A 21,529-nucleotide genomic window follows, 5' to 3' on the forward strand; every position below is an offset into this window, starting at 1 on the left:
CGCTGTGCTGTATCATCAGCCATCAAAATCTAAATGTGGCTTTCTTGATGAATTCTCTGAGCTACTGTCTAAGGTCTCCACTGATTATGATTGTGTAATTATCTCAGGTGATTTTAATATTCATGTTGACAATCAAACAGAACCAGATGCTCAACACTTCATGAGCCTATTGGAGGCATTTGACCTCACTCAGCACGTTTCTGGACCCACCCACAATAAGTGACATGCTCTGGACTTGGTCATCTCAAAAGGACTAACTATCACTGTAGCCTGTGTCATGGATGTTGCTATTTCAGATCACTTGCATATTCTTTGACGTGTCTGCTCTTCCTGTACAACAGAGGGCTACCCGAACAATTAAAAAATGTATCTAACAATAATACCATTGAAACCTTTAAGAGAGTTGTAAATTAGTTACCTCTGTTCATGACATCATCAACTGAGGATCCTGTGAACAACTTCAACTCAAAAATACAAAACATCATTGATAACATTGCACCTGTTAAAACTAAAAACATAGAAAAACAAGAAGAAATGGAACGGGTATTAGGCAGCTTAAGAGAGAGTGTCGCCAGGCAGAACAAAAATGGAGAAAGACAAAACTTCAGGTTCATCATAAAATTTACAAGTATAGACTCAATCAATACAACAGAAATGAAAAAGGTCAGACAGTCTTTCTTATCTAAAATCATTCATGAAAAAGAACAATTATATATTACACACACACACACACACAGTGCTCTTCTCCACTGTTGATCGACTTATCAATCCACCATCTACACCCCGTCAGGGATCCTCTCCACTGAAAAAATGTGTAGAGTTCGCTAGATTCTTCAGTATCAAAATTATAGCTATCAGACAGATTATTAGTGCCTCAACATCCAGAAATGAACCTACCCTCCAGTTCTCCAGTAATATCACTGCTGCCATGTCTCACTTCGTCTCTTTAGACATAAAAAGACTGGACGATATTGTTGGTCAGCTAAGGTCCTCCACCTAGTGCCTGGACCCTCTCCTTACATTTTTTAAAACTGTTTTTAACTGCCTGGCACATGAGGTATTAGAATTTATGAACGGCTCTTTTCAATCAAGTATACTGTATTTCCTGCAGCATTTAAAACAGCTGCCATTATACCACTCCTGAAGGAGAGCAATCTCGATGTAACTGTTATTGCCAACTATTGGCCCATTTCAAACCTGCCATTCCGCAGCAAAATACTTGAAAAAACAGTTTACCTTCAACTTAACAACTATCTAACCTCAAACAGCCTTTTAGACACCTATCAATCTGGCTTTTGACCTCACCATAGCACAGAAACAGCACTTTTTAAAGTTCTCAATGATCTGCACATAAACATTGATTCTAATAATAATAATCTGTTGTTCTGCTCCTGGATCTCAGTACTGCCTTTGACACTGTAGATCATCAGATTTCAAAAAATGGGTCGGCCTATCTGGCCCAGTTCTAAACTGGTTCAAAACCTACCTACAGGACAGGCAGTTCTTTGTGTCCAATGGAGATTTTGTGTCGAACAAAGTGGATATTATATGTGGAGTGCCCCAAGGTTTGATTCTTGGCCCATTATTGTTTAACCTCTATATGCTCCCACTTGCACATATTATAAAGAAACACAAAATAAATTACCATAATGCATGGATGTCGCAGAACCTTTCACAACTGAACAAAGATAAAACAGAAATACCCATCTTTGATGCAAAGGCTCAGACAGAAAATCTCAGCTCATCTCAGTTCTTTGTCTCTGAAGAGCAAGAATGAAGCCAGAAATCTGGGTGTAATCATAGTTAGTTCCTCCCGTTCCTTCTGGAACATTGGGTGATGAGCCCCCACCATTAGGGGATCTAAAATTTAAGTGCCATATCAATCACATCACAAAATTAGCGTTCTATCTTCCTGTCAAAAGCAGACTGGAAAATTAATCCATGCATTCATAACGATTCAAAATCAGCTGTGCAGCGGCTACAGTTAATCCAAAATGCGGCTGCAGCCTTCTCACTGGGACAAATAAAGTTTGAACACATCACACCTGTTCTTAGATCTCTACGTTGGCTCCCTGTTAAAGCAAGGATTGATTTTAAGATTCTGCTACTTGTGTATATTTTAGTCTCTTGAACATATTATATATAGTCTCTTGAACATATATATATATATTATTTTATTTTTATTTTTTAACCTGTGCTGTCAGCATGATGGCCATGCAACACAGTATTTGTATGCCATTTGCATCCAGGACAGAGTTAGTCTGCAAGTGGAGTTCAAGTTCTCAACCTGCAATGCAACGCTTTATTAATTCTTAAATCATCAATAACTGCTGCAATGACTGTCCTGTGGATGCCCTGTAGAATGACAAGAGCACCGTTTTGGTTATGGAGAGCCACCACCAACCCTCCTCTTTGGAGAACTATTCATCATGTTTGGATCTATAAACAACTGATCACTACTCCAAGAGGGGGAGAATCACCACGGTGAGACAAATAAACATAGAACCAAACAACATTTACACAAAAACATGAACATTGGATGACAACATGTATTGAAAAACTGAATTAGGTCCAGGAAAACTGGAACTACAACTGGTCCCGTGGCCTCTTCCTGTTAAAGTTATGGCAGTAAATAAGGGAGGAAAGGAGAGGAAAGCACCCCCGGTTGCTGGGGTGCACTCCAAGCAGGGGTGCGTGTGTGCAAGTGTGTGTGTAAGATGTCCACCAGTGAGTGTACATGACTTATCCCCATTGGTACTGGTGTAGAAGCTCAATATTATGTTGCGGCGCCTCCAAGCAGCCCAAGGGGGGCCCTACTTGTATATAAAACTATAAATGGCCTCGCACCTCAGTATATAAAATAAATGCACATTATACACAAACCAGCAACAACCCTCAGGTCCACAGGCAGTAGTCTTTTAACTATCACTCATACCAACTCTAAAGCAGGGGAGGCTGCTTTCTGTATCCATGCCCCAAGTAAATGGAACACCCTGTCGGAGCACCTGAGGAAGGCACCCCCACACTGAACACTTTTAAGGCAGGTTAAAAACCTTGCTGTTCACTGCAGTCTGACAGACTTCTGTGTGTGTGTTCTGTGTTGTGAGATTTGTGTGTGTGCTCTGTATGCTGTGAGATCTGTTTATTCTGCACTGACTGTTCTTATGATTACACAGACCTTTGATATATTTTCTTGGATTGTATTTCTTAGTAAAGCGCATTGTGTTGTCTGTTATGAAATGCACTTTATAAATAAAGTGTGACTTGACTATACAGTATCAAGGGGGTGTTAGTCATTTATGCATGCATGATGCATGGTAAATGTTTCATGAATTCAGCTGAGCAAACTACTCGCTATTGTGGAAAAAGGTTCTGTTTTCCCTGACATTTTGGGATGCAAAACCCAGACGCAGGTCATCCGATGGACACTCGGGGGGACAATCTGATTGTCGGATACGAATACACATTCAATGTTACGCAGGCTTTCGTGGATTTATTTTTTCCACTTTCAATTAAACGGTCAAGTGTACACTTAAAGTAGGATCAATTTCACTAAGTCTGAGTCTGCAACCTTCCCCATAGTGCTTTTGACGAAAACACCATGTTTTCTATGGTGCCACTTTTTGTAAAGGTTACCATCGTAAAACTCAAGCAGTTGCTGCAGCTGTCAAGTGGCAGGATATATTATGCAACAAGTGAACAGCAGGTTCTTGTCGTTGATGTGTTGGAAGCAGGAAAAACGGGAAAGCGTAAGGATCTGAGCGACTTTGACAAGGGCCAAATTCTGATGGCTGGACGACTAGGTCAGAGCATCTCCAAAACTACAGGTCATGTGGGGTGTTCCTGGTATGCAGTGGTTAGTACATGCCAAAAGTGGTCCAAGGAAGGAAAACCGATGACAGGGTCAAAGGCGCTCATGGCCTCATTGATGCAAGTGGGGAGCAAAGTCTAGCCCGATCACACAGAAGAACTACTGTAGCACAAATTGTTGAAAAAGTTTATGCTGGAAAGGTGTCAGAACACAGAGCATCGCAGCTTTCTGCGTAGCCACAGATCAGTCAGAGTGCCAATGCTGACCCTTTCCACTGCCGAAAGCGCGTACAACATGCATGTGCGCATCAGAACTAGACCATGGAGCAATGGAAGAAGACGGCCTGGTGAATCACATTTTCCACCTCGCAACTTACAGGACTTAGGAGCTTCTGCTAACGTCTTAGTGCTAGTTACCACAGGGCACTTGAGGTCTTGCAGAGTCCATGCCTCAACGAGTCAGAGCTGTTTCAGCAGCACAGGGGGGAGCGACACAATATTAGCAGTTATTTGTGATGATTTCAATGTTGTGGCTGATTAGTGTATGTGGTGAGGTTTCAGCAGCCACACCTATCTTGGGTCTAGGTAATTGGGCATGGGATCAGTGTGGCTGTACACCTGTTGCTTGTCAGAGCAATATAAAACTCACCCACCCCCGCCCAGTTTTTAGTAAAAGGTTATCCGCTAAATAAGAGCACTGATCACTATAGGGCTGGTACATTCAACAACCTCTGAAATACAAAGGTCATGCTTTACAAGTGATTAACAAATTGAAATCGTGCAATATAAAGACTTTAATGGCACACCACAGCACATTTGACAAGTTCATAGTATACATTTTACATACAGTGAAATAACATTTAAAAATATATTTAATTACAAGTGAAAGGTAAGGTGGAGTTGCTTTCCATCGTAAGGTTCAGCAACTATTCAGGAAATTCAACCCCACTGAGTAAAATACATTTATATTATGGACATAAGTTAAAAAAACAACCCTTTTTCAATTCCGGCCCACCGCCAATCAAATGTATAGGAGTGTTTTGTTTAGAAAATGAGACTGGACCTACACTTCTCCAGGGCCCGTCTCTAATCCAATGGCTGCTTAAAGGGAATAGCCGCGTGGGAAAAGGGAACTATTCGAAATCACAAATGAATCATAACTCATAGCTCCAGCTATGCCAGAGTATATGGGTATATAGAATATATCAAGCATAACAAAATCATTATATAGGAGTTTACCTTTTGGAGCAGAGGGAATGCTGTAGTTACTATACTGATGGATGTGTTAAAATGTTCTCTTGGGCAAGTTCTGTTGGTCTATCCGGGTATTTACGTTAGGCGTCTCACTGCCAGTTTAAATTAAATAGTGTCACGTGCATGTGAGAAACTTCTCTCTGCATACAGACACAAGGAAGAGGCAGGAAACATGCAAATAACCTAGAGAGAAAAACTTTGAGAAACCAATTGTCAGGCAAATTTAGTTATAAAAAGACTAATACACAATACTTGATAATTTGGTTTATTTCTTTTTTCTAAATCAGAGTTAATGTAGTAATCCTCATCTCAAATTATAATCCTAATTTTAAAGACACAGAGCAAGTAAATCAGTATGGAAAACTTTCATCCAGAAATCAGATTGCACCTTTCTTGCGTTCCTGTGTGAAAAGTTGAGGCAACTCATTCAGTTTAGTCCACTGCTCACATCACTCGCAGTGCACGTTAAAATAGTCAAGGACAATCAGTGGAAAATTAGCACCCATCTCACCCCCCCTCCTTTTTTTTTTAAAGCAAGCCTTTATGCTCAAGTCAATCTCGCATTGACGCCGTTATCATTAACAACCAACGTTTAACAGATATTCCAATGTGCATTCCATAGTGCATAATCTGAATTCATATTTGATAAGCAATTCATATAATAGGGTTAACATCTAGTGCCTCTTCTCTTTGTGGATCCTGCAGGAAGAGGAGATTTATTTGTAATTCATAGTATTAGAGATTTGTAGTCATCAGATTGTGATTGATATTTTGCCTTCATTTAGTGAACCAATTGCCTCAAATGGAAAATAAATGAAATAAATGAACAGGCTAAATAATGATCAGTTCGGCTTGTGCAAGTTACATTTAATCTCATTACCATTTGAACTGTACACTTTCATACCTGACACACTGCTGCACTGCACCCTTTTCAGGGGCCTCCACTATTGTCAACAGGCTTTGATAAACACATGGCAGACAATTCAAGTACATCTGGCACCATTTGAAGATGACTATGCAAGGTGCATGCGATCAGCTTACCTCTTCCCCTGTGATAGTGTGAATAGTAACTGTCGAAGTAACCTAGGTGGTCATTCCTCCTGGGTTTCTGGTGCACAAACATTTTACAGGAGGGCTTTTTGCCTTGTAGATATACTGGTGGAATATTAAGGGGAAATGTAAAGACAGGAGATGAAGAGCAGCATTGTTTGAAAGTGTAATCAAGAGCAGAAATTTTGGCCAAAGAAATAACATAACGCCACACAAATGTAAATTACATTTGACTGTACATAGTCTCGTGTTTTCTCCATAGGCAGAGTAGGCATACAGTAGTAGCCATAGGCAGAGTATCTGTGTAGCTGATTTTAGCACAAATAGTCTCTTGTTAAAATGGTACATTGCAAGGAAGTAATGCAGGATTGTCGAAGTTGCCATGCCCACTCACCATAAAATAAAAACAGTTGGTCACACTTGTTCTGCCTCTGAGTGCCAAAAATATTACAGCCTTTTAACAATGAGTCTACTGAACGAGAAAAAAAAAAAATCCTCAACCTCAAAAGTGGTCACTACGTTTGAGCAAAACTCAAGGTGTAATCAAGCAACACGTCATTCTTCACGTTGGCTTACCAGTTTCACTTTCAGGTGAAAAGGTTGCAAGAACACCGTCAGGATCATCTTGCTCATCTGTACCATTATGGGGTCTTGAGGACTTTGGCAAATATTGTGAACCACAGCTTCCCCAATGTTCGTGGACGGTTGCTTCTGGTCGTTCCATCCAGGGTTTGTCTAAAATAAACCCAAGTTAGAAGACGAAATTCAGAATCCTCCGACTACACCTAGACATACAATCAGCTCTTGACAAGCTCTTGACCAATGTCTTAAGTTTGTCACCAGATATGGCGTGCTGCAAAATTAGACTAGGACTTTTATTCACAACAGTGGGTTTTCGTAAAGCTGAAAATATGGTAAGCAGTTACGAGCCATTTTTGTACCGTTCTAAATTCATAGTATTTGCGAATAATTACAGAACCCTCTGAGCATTTACCGTCGTAATTCCTGGGTGGGACATTGTGCCATCCTTTCCATTTGTACTCTTTTATGTTCTTCAGTGGGGCAGGGGGGCAGGGGTCAGGGCCTTGGGCATCGTCTTCATGGCCCTTCTGTTCCTCGAGGGTGCCCATTTCCTCGACACCTTCCAGATCCTCACAGGGACATACTTTCCTAGAGAGGTTTTTCCACAAATGAATGCAGTTGGAACCAATGTTTTGCAAGCTCCTAATTTCATGCAAGAATGATTCTACAGTCGGTCATCTATCACAACTACTTAATTGTGTAAAAAAACAGAAGTATCGAAGTATTTTATTAGTTCAGTGAAGATAATTAAAGACAAAGAAGTACCTTCTCCTGGTATGAAAGGGACAGGCCGAAGGAGGGAGACTGAGATTAGGAGGGCAGGCAAAAGAAGGGCGTCCTGCCCTGGAATAGTGGCGCTTCAACTGTCCTGGCGTAAGACGGCTTGCGAATGTTTCCGCTCCCCCACTTGCTTCTTCATCTGCAGACATGTTAACTCTTCCATGCTCCTCTCCCATCTGGGCAAGTTCACTTTCAAAGAGGCCGCGACCCAAGCTCACCTCTTCCTCTTCTCTGAACTCTGTCCTTGTTCCGCTTTCTACAAGGCTAGTGCCGCAGCAAGCACAGGTCTGTTCCAGCAAGACTTGACCAGGGTCATACACCTCAACAGCCGCCATGTCCTCGCCAAAGTAAACTACGTTGCAGTGCATGGGGTAGTTCTTGGCATCGGTGGAGAAAAGCTCATCTCTGGATGACAGTTCGTCGATAGACGTATTCAAGACACTCTGGTGTTCTGAGGCAACCTGGCGACAGAAGGTGAAAATGCAATTTAGACACATCAAGGATGTGTAGGCAAATTAATTAAATTAGGATTTGGGGGGGGTGGGTGGACCCTCATTTTAATGTCTTGCAAACCTAAGGATATTTTATGAAAGAAACCATTTGGAACAAATCTCCATGTACCTTTAATATCTTTATTTACTAAAAATGTGGGTAGATGACGTTCAGCCCCAATTCGACCAGCGTGTATAGGTTTCCCCCTCAGAGAACCGTACATCATTAGATCTTCAAGACTACAACACTGACAAAAAGCAGTCAATGCAACACTTCACCCTGACCTGGATTGATGGATTGGAATCGTAGCCGGAGTAAACCGTGCTTCTGCTTTGCAGGGACCGGTAGCTCTGAGCAGGTAGAGGGGTGGTGGTGGAGGGGTCGACTTGCAACAGGGGCTGGTCTTCCTGCAACATACACGTGGCTCCCTGTGATTTAAAGTGTGCAAGACATTGGGTGGAATGGGCAATTTCAAGTGGCTATAACTATTTTGATACTCCATTTTGTGCCATGTGTACTTTAATATGCTATTTGCACTCACCATTTGCCATCTTTACTGAATTAAAAGTCATAATTGTAACAGCTCTCTGGTGTTCAACCCGAACGAAAACAGCCACTTTTGTCAGCCTAAATATTTTTTATGTAAATATCCAGGTTGACATTCATAGTACTCCTAGTGTGCATTTATAGACAAAATAACAGAACCACTACCAATGTATTATGTAATATATCAGGACAGCTAGAACAGTTTTAATCCTTCTTGGACCACAGTCAGTTGTGAATTGTGTGTGGTACAATATTGTACCATTCTTCAAGAAGTAAAGCCTCCGGTTCTTTCAATGAGCTGGAAATCTACCTCAACTCTTCCTCCAGAACTTTACATTGAACGTGCAATGATGTTCACATCAGCTTGACAGGAAGACCATTCGTAGGCTGGTGTTCATGAAACATATACTTGAATTTGTTCAGTGTGTATGAGGGAATACTCATCTTGGGAACATCATGGACCAGGATGGTGTTTGCGTCAGTCACAATGTTTATTGTATTTTTTATTTACCTCTTACTTGACCAGAGCACAGCTTTTGTTACACATGGCCTCCACCAATCCCCCTCCTCGGAGAACAACCTTATGTTTTGGTCTATAAACAAGGACAAGGACACCAAGGACACCGAACAAGGCAAACCTGCCTTCTTTCTCTCACTCCATACAAAATGTGCTACTACCGCATCACTACAACTTCAAGGTCACCCAGAAAGCCTCGTTATACCATACGCCGATGCAATCCGGGTAACCTCAGGTCCCTGCAGCAAACATCTTCTGCAAAGACCTCCTTCTCTGCTGGCTTGTGGAATTGTCGATCTGCAGTTAACAAAGCAGACTTCATTTCTGGTCATGCCAACCACCTCTCCTTGGAGCTCCTTGCTCTCACTGAGACATGGATTAAACCGGAAGATAGCGCAACCCCGGCTGCACTCTCCACTAACTACACATTCTCCCACACATCCAGACCATCTGGCCGTGGTGGTGGGACTGGCCTGCAAATTTCCAACACATGGAAATTTAATCCACTGCTGCCTTTAAACAACTTTGCCTCCTTTGAATATCACGCCGTCTTGGTGACTGCTCCGGTGAAAGCCTATGTGGTCGTCATCTACCGTCCACCAGGACAACTAGGTGACTTCCTACATGAGCTTGACACCCTGCTGTCATCAATTCCTGAGCATGAGTGTCCCATGCTCGTCCTCAGAGACATGAACATCCACTTGGACAGTGCGAGCTCGGCTGACTTCCTGTCTTTGGTTCGCTCGTTCGACCTAAGACAGGTCCCGACTCCACCGACTCACAAGGCTGGCAAAGAGCTTGATCTCATTCTTGCTCGGAGCTGTACCACGGACAACCTATGGGTCACTCCTCTTCATCTCTGACCACTTCTTCATCCACTTCAATGCTATCAGCTACCAAAACAACCCCCCACCTCCCCACCCATGATTACTATCCGCAGCAATCTCCGCAACTTGTCTCCCACCCACTTCTCCTCTGTGCTCTCCTCTTCTCTTCCACCCCACTTTCTCCTCTCTGCAGGTTAATGATGCCACTGACTCCCTCTGCTCCACCTTGAGCTCATGTCTGGATAGCCTGTGTCCACTATCCACCAGACCTGCTCGATCAACCCAGTCGCACCCTTGGCTGACTGACACCCTCTGGACAACGCGCACTGACCTCAGAGCAGCCGAGAGGAAATGGCACAAATCCAAAACAATTGAGGATCTTGCAAGCTACCAGACACCGCTGTCCTCCTTCTCTTCCAGCATCACTGCTGCCAAGAAGGCCTTCTTCAACAATAGGATCAACGGTGCCACAGACACACGTAAGTTATTCGCCACCTTCAAGTCTCTGCTTTACCCTCCACCACCTCCCCCAGCTACTAACCTCACTGCTGACTGCCTTGCCTCCTTTTTTACTAACAAAGTGGCAGCCATCAGCAGCCAATTCACTAAACAACTTACTCACAACCTGTCTTCTCCAGCCCTAGGCTCATCGTTCCCTGGTTTCACCCCCCTCGCTGAAAGTGAGGTATCTAAACTACTAACATGTAGCTGTCCTACTACCTGTCCGCTAGATCCGATCCCATCTAACCTCCTTCAAGCCATATCACCGACTATCACCCAGGCAATCACATGTGATTAATTCTTCCCTAACTTCCGGCACTTTCCCTTCCGCTTTCAAAGCGGCTCGGGTCGCACCACTGCTCAAAAAACCCTCACTCGATCCCAATCAAGTAGAAAACTATCGGCCGGTCTCTCTCCTCCCATTCCTTTCCAAAATCTTAGAGAGGGCGGTCTCAAAACAGGTTACAGAGTACCTTTCAAGAAACAACCTTCTCGATACACTTCAATCTGGCTTCAAAAGTGGTCACTCCACCGAAACAGCCCTGTTGTCTGTGACAGAGGCCCTAAAAACTGCTAGAGCTGCTGCCAAATCCTGGGTTCTCATTCTGCTAGACTTATCAGCTGCTTTTGACACTGTCAATCATTCCATACTCCTGTCCATACTCTCAAGCATGGGCATAACGGGCAGTGCACTTTCCTGGTTCGAATCTTACCTTACTGGGCGCTCGTTCAGTGTGACATGGCGAGGCCAGCTGTCTATGCCTCACAACCTCACCACAGGGGTGCCCCAAGGCTCGGTGCTAGGACCCCTCCTCTTTGCCATATACACCACCTCACTGGGCCCGATCATCCGCTCACATGGCTTTTCATATCACTGCTATGCGGATGATACTCAACTCTGTCCTTCCCGCCCGACGACCCTACTGTCTCGACGCGGATCTCGGATTGTCTCGCTGACATAGCCACATGGATGAAGGATTATCATCTTCATCTCAATCTGGCGAAAACGGAACTGCTGGTCTTCCCGGCCAAACAAGGTATTTATCACAACATTGATATTAAAATCGACTCTCTATCTCTTGTTCCTACCAAGGCTGCAAGGAATCTTGGTGTCATTATTGATAACCAACTGACATTCTCGGACCATGTTGCCGCCGTCTCCCGGTCCTGCCGCTTCGCACTACTCAACATCCGAAAAGTCAGGCCGTACCTGACCCAATATGCCACTCAACTGCTGGTACAAACCTTGGTGATGTCCCGTCTCGACTACTGCAATGCCCTCTTAACAGGCTTGCCGGCCTGTGCGGTGAAGCCACTGCAGATGATACAGAATGCGGCGGCGCGACTGGTGTTCAACCAGCCAAAGAGGGCACATGTCACTCCGCTGCTCATCGAGCTCCACTGGTTACCTGTAGCCGCCCGCATCAAGTTCAAGTCTCTTATGCTGGCCTACAGAGTGATTGCTGGGAATGCTCCCGCCTACTTAAATGCTCTTGTAAGAGCACATGTTGCCCGCCGGATGCTGCGCTCGTCAAATGAGCGTCGCCTGGCTCTGCCGGCCATACAGCCACGGCAATCCAGGCTATTCTCATTTGTAGTTCCACATCGGTGGAACGAGCTGCCAAAAATGACCAGAGTGGGGACCTCCCTCTCTGTCTTTAAGAAGCACCTGAAGACCCAGCTCTTCAGTGAGTACCTCCTGTCCTAACCTACAATTACTTAGCACCACCTTGCAGTATTTATTGTTACACGAATGTTGTTGTTACACTAATCTCTGTCGCAATGTAGCTTGAATGTTATTCTCCCTTGTAAGTCGCTTTGGATAAAAGCGTCTGCTAAATGACTAAATGTAAATGTAATAAACAACTATATACTTCTCCAAGAGGGGGAGAATCACCACGGGTGAGACAAAAATAGAAAACATGTGGAAAAACAAACTTGGAAATGACAAGATGTATTGACAAAACATAATTAAAACAAAATAGCAATTTGGCACATCGCTGTAACAATATATCTAAATCTATGTAATCACAAACATATGTGCACACATATAATGAAGAACATAACCTCATATGTCCTCAGTCACATATTTCTTATTTTCCCATGGTTTTCCAAACCGTACAAGTGGGAGTATAGTCTGTACGCTATAGTCTTTTTAGCCTCCTCCTGTTGATGCAGCTGCAAGAGCAAGATTAGCACCTCATTGTCCTTGGTGTGTCAAGACGCTACTTTATCCGAAACATTTATAAATCGTGACAACTGACCATATATCCTGATTCCCTGAAAATAAACTGTTCGATTCAGAGAGCTGCACATCTGACCCGACCCTTGTACAAGTAAAAACCAGCGTCTGTCTGCCTCTTTATTTATAACCACCGATGGAAAACTGCAGATTAAAGCGACCCTTTAATTTCTGTAACATCGCCTCTTCCTGTGAAAGCTATGGCAGTAAAGGAGGGACAACAGGAGAAGGATGTAATCAGGAGGAAGTTCGGGGGTGTGTTTGAAGCGGGTGTTGATGGTGTGTGTGTTTGAAGCGGGTGTTTATGGTGTGTGTGTTCTTGTGATGTCTGTCTGTGTGTGTCCACCGGTGAGTGCATGGGACTAGTCCCAATTATTTCTGGTGTATAAGGTCGTAATTATTTCGTAGCGCCTCCAGGCAGCCCTGAGTTCTGCACCCCTATAGAAACTCCACAACGGCAGGAAAGCGCCGAGCACCAAGCCCTGCAGCCACAAAAGAACAGCCAGGCCCCAGAGAAGCTGCCTCATCCCTATCCACATAGCTTGCATACCACCTTATTCTGCAAACTCCAGCCCTTTTGTGTGATGCATGTACTGGATTTGAGTTCTGGCACTGGGAGGCGAAGCACAACCAGATCCATGCAGGTGTGCAGTAGGCCAGGCAGCGGCCACACAGACCCCACCCGGCCCCAACCGTGCCCCAGCATCCCACGTACCAGGAGACACCCAACCCACAGCAATCAGCCAGACCACTCTGCACCCCCAGCAGGCCACGCACCAGCCCCCAGCCACCACACATGCAGACAACAGAACAGACGGCCCCCACCACCCACAGCCCAGCCCACAAGTAACAAGTGCCCTGAGAGTGCCAGAGATACCCAGACAGCCAGGCATGAAGACTGGAGTCCGGGTCCCCGCAGGCGACCACATAGGGAGCCCACACTGAGCATACCCAGCGTGGGCTCCCTATGTGGCCCAGGCTCAGGTCCCCGCCCGGGTCCAAGGACCTGGTGGAATAGCCAACCTGCCCTGGCACGGTGGGCTGCACCCCCCCCGGATGCTGAAGGACACGTGCCAGCGGCACACCGACCCCACAATCCGCACCCCAAGCCTGCAACTATGCCATCCCTGGGTACTGGCTAGCTCAACCCCGAGACAGGAGCAGACTCCACCCCCCTGGGCCTACCCCACAAGGGGCACAGGAAACCCCATGACTACAGCACCAAGGCTGTCCCCACAGCCCCCACCCAACCGCAGAGCCCTGGTAAGACCTGAAAAACCCCACATTGCCCTGATTTAGTAAGACTCAACTATTGATGGATGAAGTCATGTCATTGATCAAAGTAGCCCATAGTCTATAAAATAAATCAACCTTGTTTTTGGATCTTCATGTATTTTTTCCTTTACCGATGCATATGATTTCATGATTTTTGAAATTGGTCCCTGTGACACAATCCACTCACCTCGTCACATGGTACTCTCAGGATTCGATAAGGCAGCTCCTTTTGGGATGGCACCCTTTGATCACTGTCAGTGTGTGAAATACGCAGCTGCAATCACGGGGTCCCAACCTAATAGTGCTTCAGTGTTAAGCTGAAGTCTTAGTCAGGCAACATACTTGCCTTGCTCTTGTAGTATAATGTAACATTATCTATATACAGTACACATAAGGGGAGACAGACAGTCTGATAGCATCGTACACAAAAAGGTCAACCACGCAACAACTATTTCAAAGGCCTTCTGCACAACAGCACCATCATATCGGTCAATGGACAGCACACCGAACCATCACTTTCCAACTCACTGACTATAATGGAGCTGATTGAGTCCAGAGCTTTGTAGGTTTATAAAACAAAATTGAATGCAAACAGCACCACCACATATGGACAGCCTCAAAACCATGGAGACCTTTTGCTGTATCTATATTTGGAAATTTATTTTTTTATTATTTGAATAATGGCTATGGTAATATTTAAAAGTGAGTGTCCATAATTTTTTGAATCCTTTTTTAAAGACCCACAACTTTGATATTGATACTTTCAGGGAGTCTCAAGTGTCAGTCAAGGTGTTTGAGATCCCACGTATTTCACACCATGATCACTATGGCCATCAATCAGCTGTAGCGCAGTGTCGCAGTGCAGCTTCTCAGGCTGTAAACAAAAGGTCAATTTGGTCATTCATAAATGTTTGACTGGAGTAAAATGAGAATCTAAAATTACAGTATCGAAATGGACAGTGTTGAGTAACACTAGAATAATGTCAATCAAATTGAATGCCATGCAATCGGAGTACTCCATCAAATTTGACTTCATGATATTAGACGGAGACAAGTCAGCAATTTGGACTCTCCTCTCGGTATTCACAATGTACTGACTAGGTCCTAAGACAAGTCAAGATAGTCTACAGTGGAGTTCTAAAACCTTGGTTAAAAATATGCTGGCTGATTGTTGAAATTGCTGAAATTGTCACCAACCAGGCAGGCAGGTTCGAGACACTCCTCTTCCTCTTCCCCGTTAACTGAGGAGCTATCCAGGGGCAAGAAATCAATTCCTGAGATGTGGGATGGGGCACTGTATGGGTGAGCCCCAGCATTTAAGGTCCAGGAAGCTTTGCCCAATCCACTCAGTGTGGACTTCATTTGTTGGGAGCACTCAGGGCGAAGGGTATGTGGGGAAGGTGGGTGGAATACATTGCCATTAGGTTTGGCCTGTCTACCACTGGTTATAAGTTGGTCTCTCTGGATGGGGGGTTTCAGTTCTGGAATGTGAAGACTTTTATCAAAGTAGCTACATCATTGAAATGGCAACATGTTTCAACCACAGAGCTGTTCTTTAGGTCTTCAGGTTGTTAAGTGTACATGAAAATGTTCACCACAAAGGCAGCCTCCTTACCAGTTTGAATGTCTCCAATATCAGAACACTGTGACACCATCCCAGAGCAAAGAGCCTTACAAGACATGTTGGGTTCCTTGTCTTCCTTCTCTGGCGTCTCATTGATATTGAGCTCGTCTAGACCACTTATCAGCTTGAGTGGGTCGCTTTGGTCTGTTTGGACCTCTGAGCTTGTAGTCTCTCTTGGAATCTGTCTCTGTTGATGGAAGGTAAAGAACATGGGCTGACCTAAAATTGAACAGGAAGGCCTGTAAACTGGCTTTAAAATTGGGTTTTAAGGATTTCTCAGATCAAAGATGAAGAGACATCAAAATGCAGCCAGCTATTACTTGCAGGGAGTCCCGGTTCTTGTAAGCAGTCTAGAGAGTGATAATACCTTGTCAACAGTTGGGGTGTGTACTCTACAGCCTTTCTTGGGAGAGGATGCCAACTGTGTTGCCTGTTGATTGTAAACCTGTGCCTGGTGTAGTAGGTAGTCCACCACATCCCAGGTTACTGTCCACTGGGTCTGTTTTGCTGGCATCTGCTACCCTCACAGATGAGGGAATTTTTATGCTTTTGTCCAGTCCATGGAATACTGGTGTGAAAAAGCTGCCAACACCAAGAGCTGTAGTCTTGCCAAATGCACAAAGGTATATAATTACCAGGAATCTAGAGTCATTAGCACTGGTGAGACTTCCTGATAAAGGCTGTAGAGAGGCACCCTGGAGCTGTCCAAAATATTTTATGCTCTCTAGTCCGCTTAAAGGAATCCGATATTGTGCTATATAGTGAAGGCTCGAGCAATGTCAAACATTTTTATAAAAAAAATAAAAACTCATTTCTGCTGAAACATTGCATATATTTCAAATATTTTCAGATTCAAACAATTACAAGGCTTGAAGTTAAATCAGTCTATTCTACTGTGAAGGTTTTTCTTGTCACAATTCAATAGTTAAATAGAGATGTTATTCAAATCAATTCATGCATAAATTCATAACACCTAGGCCTGGCCTACAGGAAAGCAGTTTATATGTTACTGTATCTATTTTTGTGTTTTCATACTATAGAATGATTTATTGTTTGTGTTTAGTGAATAATACAGAAGATAAGGAACTTAAACAAAAAAAATTTGCAATATTGGTCAACAAAAAAAACTCATTTGATTATTTTCTGAAATCGTTTAGCCCTATCCACAGGCAACTTCTACTAGTTCTTTCTGGGGATCCCCAAGCGTTACCAGTCCAGCAGGGAGATGCAACCCTCTAACACATCTCTCTGTGTGACCCTGGGTCCCCACCCAGCCATACATGTCTTGTACAACTCTGAAAGGGAGGTGCCCAGGGGGCATCCTTGCTAGCTGCCTGAACCAACTCTACTGAGGGAGATGGACATTACAAGGCATAAGCCACACCCACGACCCACCCCTCCCGCATGACATACCCACCACTGCTCTTCTGTTTCTAGTCCCTTATTATAGTGCAGATGTAGCTAAAAGAGTAGATGTGCAAATCCCAAAGAATTAACTTCTGCAAAGTTTTACAAATGATTGGAACCAACATGTTAATAAGGCCTGGGTTGAAAGATTGCGAAACTATCCTTTGACAAACAGGGATAAACACAGTCCTTTGCAACCAACATACAATGCTGACTTACATGGACACCATGGATCGAGGGTGAGGAGAAAATGGGGTTGAACGTGCATCTGTAGTCCATAGGGTAGATCGGAGCCTGGGGCATCATATAACCAGGATACCCGGAAATTAACGGGTATAGGGTGGCGTACTGGCGCATGTACAGACAAGCTGGACACAGTAGACAAACTCATAAAGTGTTCTGCTGTGTTCAATAGCCAACAGTTGTTCCTTTTCAGAAAACCACATTTATCTTCATAATACAGTCAGAGTGCCATAGAGTGTTCTTAGATTACAATTAATCACCATTCATCTTGAAAACCAAATGTAGCTTTCATACATTCACAAAAGGGTCCACAATAGAATTGAAAATGCGTCTGTGCTAAATTGGGTAAAAATTTGCAATAAATAAACATTACCACATCCAGGGAGGCGGTACTGTCCGTGTTGATTCATGTTCATATTCCATTGATAAAAGTAATAAGGTGGGCTTGGTGGTTGAACATAGAAAAATGGTCTCGTGCAGTTAACCACATGGTGCTGATAGTGAGGGTGCCGTGAACCCAACGTGTGAGGAGGATTGTTCATATCTGTGCAGGGAATTCCAAGAAAGAAAGAAAAATTCATCCAACACAAAAGTTTAAGATGATAAGGTTTAAGTACACAATATTCACAAATGCACTTTTAAACAAAACAATCATCTTCAAACTCTTACCTGAAATACCACAAAAGGGTCATTTAGAAATGCAGAATGCAATATAAATCAAATAAAAAAAAACCATTTACTTCATGACCTGTGCATCTAGAACAGCCCAGTATCGAGATTTTGCTAAAAACAAACTAAAATAATATTCTTGTTTTTTAAGGGGCAGGGATGGGAGGTGTGATGAACTGATTGAAAAAATGACAAGACATTAATGGTAGGCTTAACAGCCTACGCGATAATACTGTAATTCAATACAAATTCACTACTGCAGATGCTTATAGAGATAGATGTAACAAAAGCAAACATTTACCAAAAAATAAACTTACTAGTGACACTGTGTGCTGCGAAGGGAATTGTGGTTAATAAGACAGCATGACGGCAGCCAAGCAAACGCTCATTTATCTCTTTGGGTACCAATGGTAATCAGACAGTAATCATCTGCATGACTTGCAGGTGAGATTACGAATGTTTAGCTGGCTGTGACATTGGACAAAACCGTCTGCAAAATGACATCATGTAATATAACATCATGTATTGTAATGAATGTCAAATACCTATAATCTATTACAATCACCTATCAAATAAATGCTTATGAGGGTGTGTAGACGTCATAGTATATGAAATTTAAAATTAAGTCAAATTTGTTTATGTCAAGCGGGCATGTCGCTCTCTCTCTCTCTCTCTCTCTCTATATATATATATATATATATATATGTATATAAATGTTTTTATTGATATGTATTATTCTTAGACTTATTATAGATATTCTTTTACGTATTTTAAAAATATTATTATTTTAATTATTATTATTCGTAGTAGTAGTAGAAGTAGTAGTGGTAGTATTATTAATAGTAGTAGTAGTATTAATATTATTATTATTAGTGTTATTATTCATATTATAATAATAATAATACGATATGGTAATATTATTACCATATCCGCCGGTAGGAGGCGCCCTAATTCTGACAAAGAAAAAAACAATGCGGTGTTCGCCCACAACTTTACGACACCAGTGCCGACAAACGGCACTAATTGACCGTTTAGTGAAAGTGAAACTGTTGTTGTTTTTGTGGGGGGGCTTATTCTGGTCCACACTCCAACGTAGTAGGTGGCGGTGATGCGCCTTGACGCTGGCTGCCACCCGCCATTACACTGCAAAAAGAAGAAGAAGACGTACGGAACTGCCGTTTGTATGGCCGTTGTTTGCGCCATGGCTCCACTCAGCTGAACGGCTCCGTCGCTTGTGGCATCAATCTATTCTTTTCTGTCGTCGACGAATGGGTATTCAATGGCGTTCTTCCATATGTGTGGATACGGCGTGTCAAGCTGAAGTGAAACCAACCGTCGGCGAAGAATGGACGCGGAGAGAAGCAAGTGACGTAAGGAGGTAAAAGAGCTAAAAGCTGCTATGAACACCCACAAGTTCTTAGTTCCCCTTTTTTCATATATGAGTGAATTGAAAAACAAAACGAAAGTGAACATTCGGCAGATGACACGAGTCAAAATAAATGAATTCTCTTTATACTAAATAAAAAATACATGTATTCCCTATATGTTTGATGTTGCTGTTGGTGCCAGAATTTGGTATTGAGCATATAGCATGTTTTCTACTAAACCATTGGCTATACCATACCATTACCCCCCCATACAGCCATATTTTCTCAGAAGTTGGTGAAATAGTCTATTCTGCTTTGACCTCCCAACGTAATGCAGGACATCGCTCTTATGTTTTTTTATTGGCCATGAGCACAAGGAACACAGTATACAATAGTATACAGTATACAATACTTATTATTAGCATTGTTACTTGATCTTATTAAGAGCTTTACTAAGAATGCAATTTCCCTCCAGGGATGAACTATCCTCCAGGGATGAACTATCTATCTATCTATCTATCTATCTTTCTTTCTATCTATCTATCTATCTATCTATCTATCTATCTATCTATCTATCTATCTATCTATCTATCTATCTATCTATCTATCTATCTATCTATCTGTGACTGTGTGATGTACAGTCAATTAAAAAAACTGACCAATATACTGTGTTGAAGTCACTTTGGCTTATTTTCAAAATTTCAAAGCTATAGGTGTGTCTAATGGCGTCGCTTTCGGAGCAGCTCCATGAGGTGCGTAGGCAGGCAGAGTTGTGTCTGTACTCTGGCGGGACAGTGGTGGAGGTCCGTGCCGGGGTGACTGCCATGGCCAACGTGCCTCTACCACCCTGCTCCAAGTACTGCCACATCGCTGCCGAGTCCATGGTCAAAGGGAACAGCTTTGGCAGCAACCGGAAAGAGGTGAGAGAGATATGTTCTGTTGTTATTAATGCAATTCACAACTTAACAAATTAATTAATTCAAAACTGCTGGACTTAGGATCCTGGCATTCAGTTATAATGTCAAAGACAACCGAGAAGCCCCAAATGTACAGCACATTATGACCAGCATTCATCGACTGGCAATTGAAAATTGAACTTGTCAAACAACGCAGATGTTCTCTGGAAGTATGCTCTTACTGCATGGGTGAGAGTGAGTCCTTCTGCTTCATGAATGACTGCTAGCTCTTCTTTGTTACTGTTGTACAACTCTGCAAGTTCACATTCTTTTTCAATTTTTAATTTTTATTTTTTTATTGCGCTTGCGTTAGAACCCAATCGTGCTTCAGGTATTAGTTCAGAGATGGGTACATTTAAGTAAAATAAGGTTCAAAGAGAGGTATCAGTTTTAGTTTGAGTTTTTTTTTAATAAATTTACAAGCTTCAGCTTACGGAGAAGATGTTTTGAAAACAGTAACTTTTTTACTAGCAGAAAGGGTAAAAATACAAGTAAAATTTAGATGTTATAAGTTTGTGGGTAAAAAAAGACCATTTCCTCTTACATCTGGGCCGGTGACGCCACAGGGCGGAGTCGTCGCCTCACTGCCACAGCGTAGTAGCAGGGTGGTAGTCAGTCTTAGGATGCTTAAGTGCTGTGTTAAGGATTTATTATTTAGAAGTCAAGTATATAGATGAAAAAAAAACATTTTTTTACAAAATAAAGTCTCATACCAACGGAGATTTTTTCAACGGAGACAGCTTTTGTTTTGTTTCGTTCAAGTAGGAAACAAAGGAAAGCAAATACATCTAATATAAAATACAAACACACTTGTCTTTTTCTAAGCTGCTCTCTCTCCAGAACGGGGCTCTGCGCTTCCGGTGGGACTGAGTGTTTGTTCTTCGTTTCATACAAGCAGGGAACCGGAAAATAAATCAAAATCTGAAATAAAAGCAACACTCTGAGCATCTCTTATATTTGCCAAGTTGCCATTCACTGTAGTGTGTCTGTGTGTCTGTGTCTGTGTGTCTCTGTGTGTGTGTGTGTGTGTGTGTGTGTGTGTGTGTGTGTGTGTGTGTGTGTGTGTGTGTGTGTGTGTGTGTGTGTGTGTGTGTGTGTGTGTGTGTGTGTGTGTGTGAGAGAAATAATTCTTCAATCAAATTGCTGCATCATTTCCCCACACATTTATTCACTAGGTATACCAACCTGCAAGTTATATTAAGGTATACGGTTATAAAGGGTGGGTAAGTTTATGTATGAGGTTAGAGATGGTTATGTTTAGGTATTTTGCACGAGGTGGTGAAATTTAGGTATATGGATAGAAATTGATTTGCTTAGGCATTCGGAGATTGTGAAGTTCAGGCATGGTTTTGGAATTGTTAAGGTAGGGATTTGCAGGGCCTCGGAT

The 21,529-nt window shown here is 42.9% G+C and overlaps 1 protein-coding gene across 2 annotated transcripts in view; it reads left to right on the forward strand.

Annotated features, from left to right (window-relative positions):
* The first annotated feature begins 18,992 nt into the window (after positions 1-18,992).
* rnf31 (ring finger protein 31) overlaps positions 18,993-21,529 on the forward strand; it is a 49,164-nt gene continuing 46,627 nt past the window's right edge. For both annotated transcript variants that reach the window (XM_080011163.1, XM_080011164.1), the window contains exons 1-2: positions 18,993-19,197; positions 19,894-20,106. In XM_080011163.1, the coding sequence (XP_079867289.1) occupies positions 19,909-20,106 (198 nt within the window). In that variant the 5' untranslated portion in view covers positions 18,993-19,197; positions 19,894-19,908. The remainder of the gene's footprint in view (positions 19,198-19,893; positions 20,107-21,529) is intronic.

This window comes from Zeus faber, assembly GCF_960531495.2.
Source record: "Zeus faber genome assembly, chromosome: 12".
In the NCBI taxonomy this organism is placed as follows: Eukaryota; Metazoa; Chordata; class Actinopteri; order Zeiformes; family Zeidae; genus Zeus; species Zeus faber.